This window comes from Euprymna scolopes, chromosome 36 (assembly GCF_053919585.1).
Source record: "Euprymna scolopes isolate OS-2025 chromosome 36, ASM5391958v1, whole genome shotgun sequence".
Classification (NCBI taxonomy): domain Eukaryota; kingdom Metazoa; phylum Mollusca; class Cephalopoda; order Sepiida; family Sepiolidae; genus Euprymna; species Euprymna scolopes.
The window spans coordinates 28,540,485-28,561,172 of NC_136517.1; the positions used below are offsets into that span (position 1 = coordinate 28,540,485).

General features: G+C 39.9%; 1 protein-coding gene across 2 annotated transcripts in view; it reads left to right on the forward strand.

Moving 5' to 3' along the window:
• LOC145260401 (uncharacterized) overlaps positions 1–20,688 on the forward strand; it is a 290,197-nt gene that overhangs the window by 207,456 nt on the left and 62,053 nt on the right. For both annotated transcript variants that reach the window (XM_080118374.1, XM_080118375.1), the window contains one exon: positions 13,488–19,403. In XM_080118374.1, the coding sequence (XP_079974500.1) occupies positions 13,508–19,403 (5,896 nt within the window). In that variant the 5' untranslated portion in view covers positions 13,488–13,507. The remainder of the gene's footprint in view (positions 1–13,487; positions 19,404–20,688) is intronic.

Genomic DNA, 20,688 nt, shown 5'->3' on the forward strand with positions numbered 1-20,688 from the left:
TCTTTCCATCTCTCTTTGCCTCTAACCTTTCTCATTATCTCTCTCCATCTCTTATTCTATCGTTCCTTTCTCTGTCTTCCCCCCTCTCTCTATCTCTCTCTCTCTCTCTCTCTCTCTCTCTATTCATGCAAACAGATTTCCTCTTTCTTTACTCGCCGTACATAATTTTACTCCTGTCTCCCTATCGATGCACACCTGTCTACACTCAGCTGACTGCCCCGGGAGTTAACACACCATTTGGATAAAGATGTAGAAAGATGCAATGGCAGAGAGAAAAAAAAGAACGATATATAGTTAGATATAAACGGAAAAGTAGGGAGAGAGAGAAAAAAAGAGAGAGTTAAAGAGAGGGAACTAGCGTTGTACGAAAGAGAGAGAGAGGGGGGGGAGAGAATCTGACCATCATAATATATAATTTGTGAGTAGGTGGATGTTTTCTGCATTGGAGTCACTGACTGATGAGATAAGGAAGCAGTGACTGGAGAAAAAAAAAACGGAAATGAGGGATGAGGGGGGAGGAAAACGTTGATGTCAACATTTGAGAGATTGTCATTGTCTTAAAAGGCTATAACAGCATTCAGTGGAAATAAGCATCTTGTGTGTGTGCGTGTGTGTGTGTGTGCGTGTGTGTGTGTGTGTGTGCATCTCTTTTTGGTTTCATTTTACTCCAGTCGGAGTTCTCAAAATCCAGGGGCTCCTCTTCCTGGGGCTAACATTTGATCTCTATATTAGACGCATAGCTATTCGAGTATTCCATTAAAGTTCTTTATCTCTCAAACACTGAGTTAGTAAAGAAGTTGGAACATAATTTTCCTTACCACAAGTGACCATTTAAATATAGGAAGTGTATATTTTTGGTCCTCCCCCCCCCATGACAAAAGGAGGGTGGACCTGTAAATTCATCCTTGTCCGTTCGTCCGGCCGCACTTTTCTTAATAACGACACCTTGGATTTTTATAAAACTTTCTGAAAAGTTGTAACTAACTGATTTCTATGATTTCTATATAATTTTGTTTGCCTATACTTTGCAATAACGCTTGGGAGTGCCCCAGGGGCTCTTTTAGGGCTAATAAAAACATTCCATTTTTTGGGACTATTTTAGCATATTTGTCCAAAATTTTCTGTGTATGTCTATTTAGTAGTTTTGCATAGTGCTAAACTCAAATTTAAATATGTTAAGGCCTTTGGCTAAATGGTGGAGAGGGGGGGGGGGGCAATGATGAACTTAGTCATTTCTTTATTTGCATGGTGCAGAACTCAAATTTACATATGTTAGGGCCTAAAAATGCACCATTTGTTCATTTTAACCAGGATTTGACGGACATTTGGGGCTAAATGCGGGGGGGGGGGGTGAACTTAATCATGATTTTTTGGCCGCGTTCACTGTACACGCACGGGGGACCATTCATGCTTCACTTGTTCTTGTGATCTTTTGGTCTTACTGGATCCCAGGAGAAGAATTCGTCCAGTTTGGTGGAGTATCCAACTTTGTGTTGTAACTTGAGGTGCACCATTCCTTGTAAAAGCTAGTGTTGGATGGCCATAGCGAGAAGATCTTATTTGTGCTGCGAATACTGTGTGATTTTAAATATTTAATCACAGTTTACTTTTAGGAAAACTATCTTCATGCCAGGCTACTCTGACAAACTCTTGTACAGAAAGACTCTAGACACTCGAGGATAGCGTCTAGTAGGCATTCAAGTTTCTTTTCCCTTTGTTTTAATATTTTATCACTTTGTTTTTGCTAGGAATGGAGCATTCTACCGGATGCCAAACATTCTCTCATTAGTTTAGTTACTCCAATCGAGAGATCTTTTTAAGATTCTATCCATCCCTTTAAGTGCTATTGTTTGTATTTCTTTTGCACTTAGTTCACCGGGTATATTCACCAGATAGTTTTTGAAATTCTTTTTCATTATCCCCCCGGTTGCTCCTATGATGACTGGTATGATTGATACCTACTTAAGATTCCAGTTTCTTTTCATGTCATACATAAGACCTTGGTATTTTGATATTTTCTCTCTCTTGGCTCTGTTAAGGCCAGCATCATTTAGGACAATTACTTCAACTAAGGTTGCTACTTTCCCCCTCTTGTCCTATATCACTATGTCAGGCTGAATAGCTCCGTTTTCTGGGTATTTAGCTGTAGGAACTTCCTAATCATAATAGATGGTGTATGACATATTTCCGCTCTGTATGCGTGTGTGTGTGTGTATGTTTTTTTAATTTTCTTTTTTTTAGCTGGGGATGGGACATCTTACCACATGACAGACATTAACCCGCTATCTGAGGCATTTCAACCCAGAGATCTTTTTAAGATTCTAACAGCTCCTTAAAGTGTAATTGTTTGTGTTTCTCTTGAACTTGGTTCACCGGTTATATTTGCCGGATAGTTTTTGGAATTCTTTTTCGTGTACTGGAATGATGGAGATTTCCCAGATTCCCGTTTCTTGTAATGTCATGCATAAAACCTTGGATTTTTGTTATGTTTTCCCTCTCAGCATTTTCTAACCCAGCATCATTGGAGACACTAACTTCTACTAAGGTTGCTGCTTTATTCTTCTTATTCTATATCATACTGTTAGGTTTTATCCTCCATTTTCTAGGTACATAGCTGTAGGAATTATGTGTGTGTGTGTGTGTGTGTGTGTGTGTGTGTGTGTGTGTGTGTGTGTGCGCGCGTGTGTGTGTGTGTGTGTAATTGTATATATATATATATGCACCAATGTATTGCATCAATAAAGGTTGTTTCTTTATCCTTCTTGTTCCACATTACTATATCAGGTTAAATAGCTCCGTTTTCTAGGTATGTTGCTGTTGGAATTGAATAGTCATAATGGAATGGTGTATGACTTATTTCCAACTGTTTTTTTTTTTCTGATTGATGTTTCCAGAACTTGCTGCTGCATTCGATATTCAACTTTTTACAAATGGTCCAGTGTAGACATTTATGCGGCATCTTGTATTAGCCGTCCCCCAGAAGAACTTTACAGCTGGATGTCAGGTGGCCCACTTCTTGCCATTGCTGAGACCACTCATCTTTTTAAAAGCATTGGTGATCAAGCCTCGATCGTGACCAACTATTATCATCCTCTCCTGGTCACAGTGGAGCGATTTGCTTTGTGTGTGTGTGTGTGTGTGTGTGTGTGTGTGTGTGTGTGTGTGTGTGTGTGTGTGTGTGTGTGTGTGGTCTGTGTATGTATGGTCTGTGTATGTGTATGTATGGTGTGTGTGTGCATATAGTCTGTGTGTGTGCGCGTGTGTGTGTGGTCTGTGTGTGTGTGTGCGTGTGTGTGTGTGTGATCTGTGTGTGTGTGTGTGTGTGCGCGCATTTTCAATTTATTTCAGTGTAAAGTTCTCAGGAAACAAGGGGCCCCGTCATAGGACTAATACTTGATCTCTACATGAGATACATAGATAATCGAATATTAGTTCTTACCTCTAAAATGTTGAGTTTGTAAAGAACATTAATTTTCCTTTCCCAAATCACTAGTTGAATATGTTATAACATATCTTTCTTGTTTTCTCTTGGTCTTACCAGATTCCAGAACAAGAATTCTTCTAGTCTGGTAGAGTATCTAGCTTAATGCTGTTACTAAGGGCAACATCACATGGAGGAGGTGCGCCATTTCTTGTATAATCCAAAGGTTTCTTGTAAAGTACGCATAAATATTATATTTTAATTCATACAAAAACTTTCTAAACAGTCCACTTTTGGTAAGCAAAAACAAAATAAATATGCGAGCTGGAATCGAAACCAAACCCTAAAGACAGTGACTCAAGTACGATAACTATTCAGCCAGCATGACACGCTCTTTAAAAAGTGTTTTTAAACCGACTTATATTTAACATAAGGAATCTGGAATGGAATGTGAACCATTCATGCATGCGCAATCGTGAAACAGTTAGCAAACAGAGAAAACTCTGGCGACTCCCACGTATAACGATGTACGATCCCGATACCTTTTATAACGTTGTACCGATCCGACACCATTTATAACGTTACCGATGTGGCAGGTGTCCTTTGATCGTATCTTGTCTCGTTACAAGTTGGCATGTTGATCGTCCTTACCCACTGTGTTTTCATGGAGGGGCGCTTTTCCTCTCGATCGAATCGTCTTTCTTCCATGTGTAGGGAGTCTCCGGGTACATCAATCACTCCACTGGTCCTTGCAGCTTGCTGAAAAATCAAGAGTCCTCACCACAACAAACAGAACTCCGGGTTATAACAGTAACAAACTATTTATTGTTTTCATTACTTCATAACAACTACTGTCTAATTTGAGGTGACTGACTATAGCAGTGAACGATGTAAGACCAGACCAGTAAAGTCACAGAGTTCCCATTAACACAGGCTAGTTCCCATCATAACTTCAGGCCCTGAAGGGCTCCCCAAATCGGGAGCGCCTGACAAGCCCAGCCGTTCAGCTTGCTGGCTACGATTCCTCTGCTTAGAAATCCTTTTTCTAAATCTAACCCCTTTTTCCCCACCTCTCCTTCAGAGAGTGGTTACAAACACCTTTCTTTCTTTCTCTTAGAGCTTATCTCTACCAAACCTCAACTCCCACCTGCACTGAGGTTTTTACTTATTACCAATTAGGCGTGATTAGTCACCCCAAGTCGAACAATGCTTGGCGGCGACCCCTGCCCTTGACCCCCATTCTTTATACCTATCAACAGAGGTTTTTAAAAATAACCTTTTCGTTGTTAACAGATATATAACAGCCATGAGATAAAATAATTATCATTTGTTTTTTTCTTTCTGACAAAATCCCATAGACAATTCTGTTTAAACAACATCAAACCATCATCATCATCATCATCATTAGAATTCAGCCGTGCAAATTCCTCTGAATTTGTGTCGACTAGCAAGGTCACTCGGCATCGCCCGGTCCCCATCGGGTCACATCTCCCCCCCTACCTGTTTTATCCTTTACTTTGTAAATGACACCCGAGCCCCAACCAGACATCAACCCCCCCCTCTTCTGCCATCTCTTTCTCTATTTGAAAAACAAGACCATCTCTTTTGACACATAGATAATTCCAAATCTGTCTCCCTTTTTGAGGCAACACAACATCTGCTTTATGTCTAACAAGCTTACAATGACACATCGGCGGCTGGTCCTATTTTCCTAGCTAAGGTTTTGTATCTCTCTGCACTCCTTCACACCATCCCGTCCGGTCAAACACCCCCTCTCACTGCAATATGCACTTTGCAGCATGCATTCATGACACCAATTGGTGTCATACCACGTACCAATTGTTAAATTTTGACCTCTTAGAAGCCCTTTATTGCAGATAAAAACCTATTAAAAAGTTTTTCCATATGACTGAATAATAATAATATGTATTATTATATATATATATAATCTTGGAAGTTTTTAACCTTTAAAACTATACAAAAAAAAAATGTATCATTCGTTAGAAAACTATTTAGTCAGTAAGTCATTCCATCATCTGCAATCACTGCATCAACTTGCTCTCTTGAATTCCCTATAGTACCAGTAATAATTTATTTTTTAAGGGATCATCAGTTGTTTACCATGAAACACTGTTTCGGGAATTATATATATATATATATATATATATATATATATATATATATATATATATATAGATAGATAGATGGATAGATTTAGGAAAACATTATTAAATGATATGAAATATTCCTTATAATGTCTCTCTTTTTCTCTCTCTCTCTCTCTCTCTCTCTCTCTCTCTCTCTCTCTATATATATATATATATATATATATATATATATATATATATATATATAAGATGGGAAGACGCTCGTCAAGGACCAGGAGAGTCTCAGCAGGCGCTGGCAGGAGCATTTCAGCACTTTGCTGAACAGGCCCTCACCATACTCCAACCCTTCTCCTCCCACCATCACCATTGGCGACACACCACTTGCCAACGTTAATCACTTCAAATATCTGAGAAGCACTATATCTTGTGATGGCTCCTTGGACAGAGAGATTGACACCAGAATCAGCAAGGCAAGTCAGGTACTGGGAAGACTTCACAATCGAGTGCTCAATGAACACAACATCCGGCTATCTACGAAGCTGAAGGTCTATAATGCTGTGGTCCTTCGCTCCCTGCTCTATGGTTGTGAGATGTGGACACTGTACCGCAGACATATAAAGAAATTGGAGCTCTTCCACATGCAAGCTCTCCGCTCCATCCTGGGAATCAAATGGCAGGATCACATCAACAATCTGAAGGTCCTTGACAAAGCTAAGTCCACCAGTATAGAGACTACCATCATCAAGACCCAACTTCGTTGGGTTGGACACGTGATTCGAATGGACGCATGTCGGATGCCTAAATGCCTGATGTACGGAGAGCTCCAGGCCAGCAAAAGAAACCAAGGTCGACCAAAACTGCGGTATAAAGACACTGTTAAAGCCAATCTGCAATGGTGTCGTATGAAACCGGGAGACCTAGACGGACATGCTATGGACAGACCAAAGTGGCGAGGCTCAACTCACAAGGCTCTTGCCAACTTTGAAAAGGCTCGTAGCCAGAAACTCACTACTGCCAGAGAGAGACACCACAGAGCAGCTTCAGCGGTAATCACAATAACTGACTTCCAGTGCCCCCAATGTTCTGAACTATGTGCCTCTAGACTGGGGCTGCAGAGCCACCTCCATGTGCACAGATGAGATTCAGAACACAAACGTCATCTCTCTCTCTCTCTCTATATATATATATATATATATATATATATATAATTATTTATTATAATAATTATTAAATACTTATAGACAGTAGTGCTTCATCCTTTCGGGAATCATCAGTGCAGGGTGTCACAATTAACACCGGTTGATAGATTCGAACCCAGCAATAGAAGCCAGAGATGGCTTCATTAGCAAAGACCTAATCCATTCGGCCACCGTTAACCGCAAGAAATACTGTTGAAATTTAAACACTTACTTTTTAAATGATTTTTTAACATCTGTCAGAGTGATCTCATCATTATATGATGATTTGCGCATATATATATACAAGAACCCAAGTTTGCCCAACTGGACAAACTTGAATCATTGTACCGGAAAAATATCCAGTAAATAAAATGTTGTTTAGTAAATCGTTATTTTTTTGCATTTTTTTTTTTTTTTTTTGCATTTCCATACAGCAAACATGGATATAAATATCACTAAAACATCTGCTGGGTCATAAGCTTCATTTCGGTACCTTACTTGCCTGGGTGGGTTGCCTTTAGGCTGAGATAAACCGCATCACACACACACACACCCTACAAAAATTTATAAGATATATATATATATATATATATATATATATATATATATATATATATATATATAAAATGAAAATTACAATTGAATTTACCAAAATGATCCAAGATGGTAAAATTAAAGTAAATTATAAATATTAAAAAATTAATATTTATAAAATTATCTCAGCCAGATATAAAAGCTCGATAAAACCAAATAGGAAATAGAGCTTATAATATGAGCAAACAGTTAATGAAATATGTTAAAAAACACTTTGAAATGAGTTAAAAACATATTTAATCTGAAAAGGAAACACTAGATAAATGGATAGTCCTTAATCCGCGGAGTTTCGAAGAAATACTCTCCTTCTCATCAGAGGGTAGGAATTAGCAAATTGCGGGATCGGATTTTGCATGCAGAAGTATTTGATGAAACAACAAATAAGTCAAAGATCTCCTCTAGCTGCAATGCACTTGTACCATTCCAACAACTTCTGGAAGGCCCCTTGGAAGTCCTCCTCTGAGCGTGTCAATGACCCTCATCACAACCGCTTTCATCTTCTCAATTATTTCATGATGACAGGATCTAAGGTTTTTCCTTGAGCTTAGGGAATAACTAAAAGTGACAAGGAGTAAGGTCTGGATTAAAGGAAGAGTGAGAAACTGTCTTGATGTCCATCTTGGTCAAATAGTCTGAGCTTCTCTGAGCACCTTTGGGACAAACTTTACACAAATTTTCTGCATCTTCAGTTCCTCGCGAACACTTGTGCATACAGTCCCTACACTGACATCAAACTGTGCACTTATTGCCTCTATAGACACACGACGGTCCTTGTCCATGAAATTCTCTATTTGCCCAATCAAATCTGGTTTTCTGAGCTTCTTACTCCTCCCGCACCTCTCATCATCCCTCACAGACTCCCTGTCTTTGTTAAATCTTTTATGCTACTCAAAAACTGATGCTCGATTCATGCAAGATAGTCTAAAACCAGTCTGAGGCATTCCATACAAAATCTGTGGAATTTTTTCCAAGTTTAAAACAGAATTTTATTGTGCATCGTTGTTTTCAGCTATCCTCACGTCCAGATTGTATTTTTGAAATTCACCAGCTGTGATAATCGGGCTTTAGTAGGGTGTATTCCAATTCCTGCTGTAGCTGTTCATTTGAACCTGAAATCCTAAAAATTGGTCAGTCATCTAATAAGATGGATAGCAATAACTGAATTTTCAAGAGTCTACGACAATTTTAAATGCCTGTACATAAAAGTCTGAAAACTTATTCAAGGCACCTCATATATATTGATTTAGGGAAACATTATTAAACGATATGAAATATTCCTTATAATCTCTGTCTGTCTGTCTGTCTGTCTGTCTCTCTCTCTCTTTATATATATATATATATATATATATATATATACACACACACACACATATATATAGATATAGATATATATATATATATTGTATGTCTGCCTTTAGGCAGCATGTTTTAATTTAAGCAAACATTATTAAACAACATGGAGTGCTTTTGTTTGATTAGACATTTTTAGTTTTTGAATTGTCAAAATAGTCCATTTAGTATTTTGGTCAAATTGACATATGTAATAGTCACGTTAGAAAACAACGTTCATTGTTTTTGTTGTGTCATAAAAGGGTCGAAAATAAATAAGACAACAAGGAGGTAGAGTTAACAAATATATGTATTCATAGAAAGTACAAAATTAATGTTTTGCCCGAGATTGCTTCTGTATTTGTCATAGCAACGTTGTTAACACTATTGTCATTATTTCATAGTGTCGGGAAGAGTTCATATAGTGCCGCTATAGGGTAGATCATTATAAGTTTTATTTTAAAGTATACTAGCCTGAATGCCCGACACTGCCCAGAGTGTTTGGAGGCGTGTATTGAGCAAAAAAAAATTTCTTAAATAGTAGTAGGCAGGCAGGCTCGAACCCGTATCGCAAAGGAGGAAAAGAATGTGAAAAAAAAAAACGTGATGTCTTTGCCGTTGCATCCATCGCTAAACCGGAAGTGGCGGAGGTTTAAATTAAGGTTGTTAGTCAATCGAAAAGAGGGGATGATTTTTGAAAATATCGGCGAAAAAAGCGACCCCTCCTTGTAAAAAAGTGCCCAGTTGAGGTTGAAGGAATTAATGTTTTTAGCGCATTTTTCAATATTTGTCGTCCGAAGGGTCAAGCTTCAAAACCATACCTATCTTGTGAAAATCCGTCGCCTCTGTTGAAAGTTTTAGGCAAACATGCAAATATACATACATACATACATAATGATTATATGATGATTGCAATGTCTTGTCAGACGAGTGGCACTCTCTCAGATACTTAAAGTCCATGAGCCCCAAAATGACTTCCATTGTCACAGGACCATTTTAATAGACAAATGCCTGAGGAAGTACCTGTACACAGATGATGTTACAGAGTCTTAGCTTTGTACGACAGCTGTCTCTCTCTCGGTTCAAAATGTTGAGATCCAGCAACAAGCAAGAGCAAGATAGCCAGCAACAAGTTAAACTGCAGACCAGCTTAATGCGAGTACTGGTCTCCCACTTTCTGTTTTTTTAAATCAGAGATTTGCTTCTCTTAGAAAGGTTGCCTTCACCACAGCTTACAGGAGCCCTCTCCACCACAACACACATATGCATACACACACACAAACACACACGGTGCTAGTTAGCCGTTGACCCCGAAAAAGGGTTCATTCGCCCTTTGGAAGGTCTTATTTTTAATCCTTCAGGGAGACTAGCCACCCTCCTCACCAAACAAATCTGGTGGGGGAACCAGTTTACTCGCCGGTGACCCAACCATGAGGCAGGTAGTACTGGGTTACATGGTACCAGTAGCATATAACATGACCTGACATGACATACATACATACATACATACATGCATACATTTAAACAGACAGGTGAGATTTATATAATAAATGGTAATACTAAGTTTTTCAGTAGGCGGTATGATTCTTAATGGGCTTCATACCCACTGAACCACAACCCCTCCCTCAACCATATTTTTATTTTGGGAGTTTTCTCAAATATAATATCTACTAAAACAATCCCCAGACAATTTCTGAAACAAAGCATTTTTTTTTTTTTTTTACATAGGCGTCACCACTTATCAAGGCCGATAGGCCACTCAAGGATAAGGGTTAAAGAGTGTAGAGTAGTCAAAAGAACAATATAGTAATCGATAGTAATGGAAGTTCGGTAAATTTGTTAACTTAAGTGGAACGGCTCATCAGAAACTTGTTCACGTTGGACTTGAAGACAACCATATTATAGACAGCTGGAAAGCAGGAAAACGGAAGACAATTCCACAGGCATGCAGTTCTAAGAAAGAAGCTTTGATCATGGAATCTATGTTTAGGTTTAGGCACAGATAAAGAGTGTGGAAAATTATTGATAATGTTTTCAGCTAGCCTAGTGTTTCTTGTGAAAGTTTGGCAAGGGGGGGACCATAGATTGAAGCTCAGTCGAACACTTTCCATGAAAATAACGATAAAGCAGAGACAAACTCGCAACATCTCTTCTGTGAGATAGAGGTTGCAGCAAAGAGAAAAGGACATCTCCCACCAGAACCAACTTTTGTCACTCGAGATGAAGAGATTATGAACATCTGATAAAATAAAAAGATAGCAAAGACTATTTTTCAATCTGGTTCGAGGCTATCTGTAGAATCCTTATCAAAATATGATCCATTGATATTTTTTTAAAAATCGATAACAAATTGATGGCTACAAAATGATAATTACTAAAGAATAATTGGAATCACAGAAGAAAATACAGAAAACCAAGAATGGCGATATCTTTGATATTCCTACCTTTATCTTTAACTCTCATCAGTCAAGGTGACATTATTGTTAGGTTCACTGACAACTACGTGGATCATTAATCATGGCTGATTTAAACAATGTTGAGACATGCAATTCTGAATTTTGGAGCTGAGATTTGAATGTTTATATCATTTTCATACAATTATTCTCATCTTTGGTATTATTGGCACAACGTTTTGGTCATTGCACCCTATGACCTTCTTCAGGTGTTGAATACATGTTTCCTTTTCTCAACACAAGAAAAGAAGGGTTAGTTCTTGCATTGTGTTTAAAAAAAAAAAAACGAAAATATGCATGGGTATCGATCCTCTGTTTCATAAAATCACTAATATTAACAAATAGCATAGATATCCCGTAAAATTGAGTCATAGTAAAGCCTTGAAAAAAATATCCTAGTGACCCCTGAAGATTGAACTTTCTTTATGATCTACAGACCCACCCTCAAACCCACGGTTCGAATTCTTGCAATGCAGAGCTAACCCCTCTTTTCCTTAGTAGAGAAAAGGAAAAATGTATTCAACGAAGAATGTCGTGGGGTGCAGTGACCGAAACCATGTGCCAATAACACTCAAGATGAGAATATTTGTCCGATTAATCAAAATAATATAAACATGTTGAGCCGCATCAGTTCTCAGCAGATCACCAGATTTAAACCATGTTAAGTTTGCTTAGTGCTTAGTCATCCCATATGTTCTGCTTGGATTCAAGCAATGTTTCATATCTTGTCGCTCCATCTCTTCAACCAGCGGCATGCGGTTTCAGTACCAACACTGAGGTCTTCGTCCATGCAGTTGGGCCCCAGTGGGCAAGATGTTAAAATGTGCTCGATGGTCTGAACTTGGGCACCACAGGGGCATTCAGCAGTTGTAGAGTAACCCCACATGAGGAGGTTGTCGCCAGTTTTTGCAACTTTTGCCATTGCCCTATTCAGAGTGATCCACTCTGAACGGGACAGGTGTGTGCCAGGTGGTAAGGTTTCACTGGGCTCTGGCAGTGCTATATTTGTAGACTGAGGGTCTACCTCTCTCCACATCTGCAGCCGGTAAGAGGATGTAGGAGTGTCCAGTAGTTCCTCCACTGTGGCAAAGCTTCGCCAGGACACAAGTCGTCTAGCCACCTCCGAGTAGCCATAGAGAGGGTTTCTGGGGTCTTTGAGTTGTTTAGTACGCTCAACTCTCGCAATTATATCCCGGCGGACTTTAGGTGGTGGTATGCCACTTAATCGGTATAGGGCTGGTAGAGGTGTGCAATGTTGACCTTGCATTTCTTAAAAAAAGCTTTTATTCGCCCATTTTATACTTTTTTGTTAACAGAAAATTATGTACTTTTTGTTAATACAATATTACATAGAGTAGAACCTTAGGATACAGTGACCCTAGGATATGTTTTTTTCAGGTTACAATGTGATAACAGTTCAGTCCTCAATATGGGCGATAGTAAAAATAAAATTATGCGTTACTTAAGACTCTGGCTAATCAAATGAGAGCATAGATCAAATAAAGGGGTCCATTCGAAATTCTATACAGATTCTCTAATTCGACAAGATGCATTCAAAGAAGGTCGTAGGTCATATCCGACAGAACGTTGTGAGAATACCATCCAAGATAAGAACAGTACAGCAATTTAAAAATATTTAAACTGTGAAATTAAAAATGATTTTAACTAGTTTCAATTTTTTCCGGCCCCTGGTTACGGTATTTGCCTCACTTTACAGTGTTATTTATGTTATTTGACTATATACATTTGTATTATTACACTGTACTTTTTGTTACTAGTTTTTAATGCCGCATTTCTACTGTAATTTGCTTTAATACAAAATTATATAGATTTTGTTGATACAAAATTATATACCTTTTGGTAATACAATATTTATACCTTTTTGAATATAAATTTACATACCTTTTTTAATACAAAATTGTATACCTTTTTAAATAAAAAATTGTATACCTTTTTAAATAAAAAAATTGTATACCTTTTTTTTTATATAAAATTGTATATCTTTTTTAAACAAAATTGTATACCTTATGTTAATACAATATGAATACTTTGTGTTAATATAAGATTTATACCTTTCTTTAAAACAAAATTATATATCTTTTGTTAATAAAAATTTATACTTTTTTTTAATACAAAATTATATACCTTGTCTTAATACAAAATTATATATCTTGTGTTAATACAAAATTATATAGCTTGTGTTAATACAAAAGTATATAGCTTATCTTACCAGAAAACTTTATACTTTATCTGAATACAAAATTTTATACCCTTTGTTTAATAATACAATATATCATCCCTTATGTTAATCACAAATTCTATTCTTCTTGGTGTTTCTTGTAATGTACCAGGATAATTATAATTTATGATGAAGAAATACTTTTTGTTTCTCGTATCATTTCAGGCTAGAGCTGTGGACTAGCCATGTCTGCTGGTTCTTGGGATGATTCCTCTTCACAAGTTACAACTGACAAAGATGAACCAGAACCCGTCAAGAAACGTCCTCCCCCACGCCCGGCAGGGCCTCCGCCGCGGCCCTCTGGACCCCCTCCTCGACCTGCTCCAATCAGCATAAAGCCATCCTCCCGGTCGACATCTCCGACTCCACAACCTCCACCGCCACCGTCTGCTGCCGGTTTATCCAGTGCTGCAGTTGTTGGCCATACTCTGACAACTGCTAACAAGAAGGCGCATAAGATATTTAGCTCTCTCAAGACGAAGGCTGGTCTCAAGTCGCCGAAACATTTTATCAAGGATAAGAAGAACAAGTCACCTTTACCATCTCCATCGAAGGAAAAGCGCGATATTGTAGTTGAGGACAAAGCGAATAAGTCTGAAGAATGGTTTGCCTTTCAGCAGATGCTAGAAAGGACCAAAGAAACTGTGATTAAGACGAAAGAAAATCTAAACCGTTTGACATCAAAAGACGAACCGGACTATTCGCCAGAATCAGAAACAGAAGGAAAAGCCCCAGCTCTAAAGCGTAAAGATGCATTAGATTCATTGGATGAAGAGACTGACGGCCACACACAAGGAAAGGATCTCCCGCAGGTTACTGTAACTCCTGTACCATCACCTAAACCACCAAAGAAAGGTTTCGCTTCAAACAGTAAAGAGGCATCATCTGAACAAGACACTGATTCTAGCCTAGCTAATGGTATCGATAAAATCTCCAGCACAGCCACTGGTGGCAGTGTCCAAGACCTTTTAGGTTTGGGTCTCGACGATTTTGCTTCACCTCCAGAGCCTGAAAGCGACGACTGGTTGACATCACACAAAACACAGTTTGAAAAGGACTTCTTCCTCAGTGAGGAAGAGCCACTCACTCAGTCTACTAAGAGTGTAACCGATGATCTCGTAGACAGCTTCCTCGGTTTGGATGCATCAATTCGCTGTTCCCCACGAGCTAGCCCCACTGTACTCTCACCAGTGATATCTTTCTCAGCCAGCGAAGTTGAGTCTGATCCGTTTGTCTTGCCAAAAATCCCTGATCCTGTGGATCTTTCAGCACTCCGCAAAAAACAAGAGTCCGATCCCTTTTCTGTGAAGTCAGCAACATCTCCCTCATCTGAAACTTTCTTCGCAAAGAGCAGCGATCCATTTGTGGTGACCCCAGTCGATCCATCAACCACTTCCTTCTCGGATCCATTTGGTCTGAAATCCACACCCAATACAGACTCAAATTTATTCAATCTAAGTGCCGAGCCCTCGTCGGATCCATTTGTATTGACACCAACTAAGCCAGATACAACTTCCCTTCCTTTCTTAACGTCCGATCTAGCCTGTTCTACGACTGACCCCTTTTCCACATCAACAACTGACCCATTTACACCAGTCAAGAGTGGATTAACGACCCCAACCACAGATCCATTTGCTTTAACAAGTAGCGGATTTGCAACTCCATCAGCTGAGCTATTTCTGCCATCACCTGGCATACCCAGAACCTCAGCTGACCTCTTTGGACCAGCAAATGACATAACATCTTCTACAGATCCATTTAGCACTCCAGGGCAGGCCACAAGCACATCCAGCCCATTCGACACTGGACTATCAACACCAGCTGTAGATCCATTTAGCACTTCTTCAGGAGCGGCTACACCAGGGGCTGATTTTTTCGTTTCAGCCGTGGGTGACCCATTCGAGTCAAAAAGCGGATTTGCAACTCCATCGAAAAGCGGTTTTGCAACCCCATCAGCAGATTTTTTTTCTGCCTCTCCTGTCTCTGAACTTCCAGCTTTCCTCACTTCTGAAGCATCAGCCTCGGATCAATTTGGTTCATCATCAACAACTGATCCTTTTGCAGATTCTTCAGAGCATACAACTAAACCATTATTCCCTACTTCTATAAACTTAGATTCGACAGTCTCGGATCCCTTTGCCTTTGCTGCTCCCCAGAAAAACATTGTAGCTACCCCTGAGCCTTATTCTACCATATCAGAGCCATTAGATTTTGCACCTGCCGTTTCGTCTGGCAACCCTTTCCTCTCTGCTGCACTGTCAATAGAGGACACTGACACATCTCCTACTTTTGGGTCAGAATTTTTCACAACAATCTCAGAACCAATAGAGACCTCCTCAATCCATGACTCTGAAGCAGCTGAGCCAGTAACTGTCATCAAAGAGGAACTATTCTCTACAACCTCAGAACCGATTGATGTCGCTTCAGATAATTTCAAAAAGTGTGAAGAATTACCAGCGGCTGATCAGTTTCGCAGCGTAATTGTACCACAGGTTTGCATTAGTAATTCTTTTGAGACGGTCTCTGAACCACTTGATTCGAACATAGACACGAGGGAGACACAGCTAACGCCCAGCTCCCCGGTTAGACCAATAAGTAGCCCCAAGTTACAAGAAATCGAACCTATTGCTCAAGACTATACGTCTGACCCATTCAGATCCCAGTCCCCATTTGGATTCTCAGATACCGGATCATTTCCTCCACCTCCTCCACCTACTGAGCTTACAGACGTCGCATTCGATGCAGCCTGGTCAACTCTAACGCCATCGGATATTAATCTACCACCCGCGTTAGACTCTGCAACAGCTGATTCAATTTTTGGTCCCACACCCACTACATTCACAGAGTCAGCTAATATATTCACTTCTGCCAATATGTCGGAACCATCATCAGAACCAATGTTCCCATTGGCACCAGAAGTTGCTCCTGTGATGGAAGCAGTTCCTACCTCAGAATCCAATGGTACCCAGGAGACACAACCTACAACATTACCAGACCCTAGCCCTTCAGAAGCGCCACCTATTGAAGTAGAGCCAGTTCTTGCTCTAGAACCTGATGTCACAGTTCAAGTAACCCCAGATTTAACCAATAAAATTCCTGATACGGAGAGAATAGCTTCGACAGATGCACCTGCAAATGATACAGCAAATATATTCGGGATGACCGAGCCTATAGCTCCGATGGCACCAATGGTACCAATGGCACCGATGTTGCCTTTAGCTCCAACCCCAGTGTCCATATCGAATACTGTCACAACGACATTGGAAGACACAACAACAAACATTACAGCTGACTTGCCAGCTATCGATACTGCTTTATCTGACCAGAACGACTTCTTCTCTGGAACTACAACAAATGGAAGTGACTTCTTCGGTTCTGGAAGTGTTCCACCAGCCACAAATGCAGGTGGCGACATGTTTTCACTGCTGGATGACAGTTTTCCAGCCGCGCCCACTATGGCCCCGGCTTCCGCTGATGGTGGCTTGCAGGACATGTCTGATATTTTTGGCACCTTAGATCCTACTCCTAAAACGGACTCTTCTTTTGCCAATTTTGCTGAATCTGATTTCCCTATGGGCGACTTTGCAATGTCTACGATGGAAACATCAGCAACTTCGACGCCGGCCATGTTTACAGAACCTGCATTTCCCATCATGGAACCAGTCGTTGCACCCGTAACCAATCAGCCGGATGCGGTTCCATCAATGGATTTATCACAGAACAACCCCTTTGAAGGCATGGAATCAGATGACGTACAGGCCCCCCTTGCAGATAATAACCCATTCTCAATGTTTGAGACTATTGAAGACGATAAATCAAAAGAGCTCCTTGACAACCAATCTGCACAGACGGTTCCATCAATGGCAACTGATGGAATCATGACCAATTTGGATGCTTTCTTGCAACCGTCAGTTGTTCCAGAGCCAGTGACAATGGCAGAAAATGTCACCACAGAAGACAGAACAACAGCCTTTGCGACATCAGCCATGTCAGAAAGTGCATCCCTTACTGATTCAGGCGCAAATCCATTTATGGATCAAACCGAAGTCCCTGCTGCCCCAGCTCCGGCTTCTGTTCCAGAGGCCAATGACGATTTCTTTGATGAAGATTTCTTCAACACCAAAACTGCTGAGAAGAATGCCCAGGGTGTCAAGATTAACCCCAAGAGCGCCTGGGGTATGATGGAATCAATCGACAAAGATTCTACTTTCAACCCATTCCAAGATGATAATTTCGATGCTGAAAACATTCCAAAGAATCAGGAAGTTCCGAGTGAGATCAAAAACCCATTTTTGTCAAGCAATTTTGACGAATCCTCTGTCCCTGCTGCTGAAAATAGAGTTAACCCTTTCTTGACACAAGTGATTGAGCTTGAGAAGGCCCAGAGCACTTTATCAGACAATCTTGACTTATTTTTAAGCAAAGGACAGGAACTCGATCCTTCAGAGCTACCTCTAGATGTCTTTGACCCTTTTAAAACTATCGAACCAGATGATATTCCTGAGCCATCAGTGGCGGTTCCAACCATCCAGATGGCCGACTCAAGCGATGATGAAAAAGATTCACCTGATAACGATGACAACAGAGACGCATTTAAATTAACCATACGCATGCGAGATCCTGTTGAGTCTGGACCGTCTGTTGCCCTTCCACCTCCTCCAAAAGTGCCGAAATCTCCACAAATGGCCCCAAGGATCAACCCGTTTGACAAGGAATCGCCACCAGAGGAGAACTTTGCTAAGTTTGAAGTGATGGAAACTGAGGAAAAAATGAAGCCAGAACGAACCGAGACGCAAATGAGTGTCTCCACCGAAGGAAGTGGCACGCCCGACGAAGAAGATGAAGTTCTCGAACCTCTTGAAAGCTTCTTGCCGAAGTTCGAGAGTGAAGGATGGTCCCTGATGCTTCGACAACCCACAAAGAAGAAGTTGACCGGCAATCGTTACTGGAAAACAATCTTCGTACGGCTTGTCCAGCAGAACGATGGCCCCGTGTTGAAACTGTACCACAGTAAGGAAGACAAAGATACTTTTCAGGAGCTTCCCCTACAGCCATGCTATTCCATGTCGGATATTGCGCTGCAGCATTACGATCAGTACGGCAAGATACATACTCTCAAAATTCAATACGTTTTCTACCGTGAACGAGTCGGAATACGAACAGAGAAAATTACTCCCACGTTTGTTAAGAATATGAAACCGAAAGCTAACATGATTCTAGATCATTCCCCGCAGATTTCAGAGCTTCTGAAATTTGGATCTCTGGACGAAGAATTGGTACTGTCATTTGTTCAAGAGGTGGAGGATGCATTGATGAGGATCGTAGCGCACCGAGAAAAAACGTTGTCTTACCAAAAAGACGAAGTGATTGTCGATGTAATCGATGAGTATAAGGCCGATATCGATATTGCGGGCCACATCACCAAACAGAAAGGCAGAGTTCGGATTTTTTGTCTCTCTTTCGTCACTGGTATGCCATTTGTAGAACTTGGGGTCAACGACCGACGACGGAAAGGTCGAGAGGTAGTCGGCCGGCATGACATTATTCCTATTAAGACCGAAGAATGGATAAGGCCAGAAAACATAGAGTTCCACTGCTCTGCCAAGCCAGAGGAATACGAAAAAGATGGCACCATCAAATTTCATCCGCTGGATGCGTGTCACTTTGAGTTGATGCGTTTCCGGGTGAGATTACGGGATAATAAAGAACTTCCATTACAAGTGCGTGTGGCAAGAGAAATCAAGGATCGGCATGTTGAATACCGGTGTGACGTTGTCTGTACCGGCTATCACGCTTACAGCAAAAAGCATGGGCAGTTCCCATGCGAAGACATAGAAATTAGATTCCCGATACCCGATGCTTGGATTTACCTATTCCGTTATGAGAGGCGCTTCGGGTACGGCTCATTTAAGTCAGCCACGAGAAAACCTGGGAAAATTAAAGGACTTGAACGATTAACGATGATGACGCAGAGCGGGTCGGCACCTGCTCTACTTGAAGCTTCCGTAGGGACAGCCAAGTATGAGAATATTTACCATGCAATCGTCTGGCGGATTAGCAGACTCCCTGAAAGAAATCAAGGTAAATTTTTTTTTTTTTGCATTTTTAGGGGTTCATACCTTAACTGGTAGTCTTGCCGTTAATCTCTACACTACTCAAATCAGTCTTGTTCTTACGTTTCAGAATTTTTTAGATGGGGATTGATAATTTTTACTGTTTGTATTATTCTGACTACTATTACTCGGATCACTATTCAATAAAAAATAAAAAATCGGAGCTTGAATAATCCAAATATTTCAACTCAAATAGACTATTTATGAAAAGCTGATGCATCTAGAAATTATTATAAAATCGATAATAAAACATATAACAAATTAATTAACAATTAAGTTATAGAAAGTTATAATAGCCAACAAATATATTAATAAATTCCAAACGGTTGTAGCAGTTACATGACGAAGATCTATTTCTCTTTTATGTACACACAAACGCTTGCATAATATTTTGTTGTTGTTCGGTTGGTGACAACAGGCATATTAAAACTAGTGTAGGAATACACCAGGCAATCGAACATTTCTGCGCATATTTGAGACTGTCTGAAAACACCATTTCTGTTCAACTTGTTGGTAGAATGAGACAAACTCAGCCTTTTAGATGTTATTTTCACAATGTTATTTTGGCTGATGTAACCTCTGACTTTCTTCAGGTACATAAAGAACTTGGGAACATATATGGAATTTCAGATCGAACATTTTATTAAATCCACATGAGAAGGTTGTTCTCATTCGGTCAGCGGATAGAAGTGTTAATTAATTATTACATTATTCTTAGTTAATATCTCATCTGTAGTAAGGATTAAAATATCAACCCCTAGAAAACTGTTTCTTAGGACTGATTACTAATCAGCGCCTTTATCCGTTGTGTCAAAATGCACATGTGCATTCGCTTCTGCACCATGTGCATTCACTATTTGTGGTTGTCTTCTATGTTGTGCCGGGCCAAAGTTTCTTGTCAATCCATCTGGTCAGCACTGCAATGAAAGGTCATCACACCAAACAAAATTAGAAGTCCAGTTTAAAAACAAGCTAGCAAGGAGACCCGACATTGCCCGAGATTGAATGAAAATCAATGAATGTTTCACATATCTTATACTTTTATTGTCATCAAAATTGGTGAAATTGCCCATTTTTCAACTAAATCGATTGACTGCTTGATCTATTCTGGGACCCACTACAGTGCGCCAGGAGGAAGCTCACATGCCTTCTCGCAGTGACAGTCCACAATATATCATAATATACATTGCACTGTAGAGAATCTATAGTTGATTTCATAAAATTAGTTTTATATCAAGGTTTGAATTAAAGTT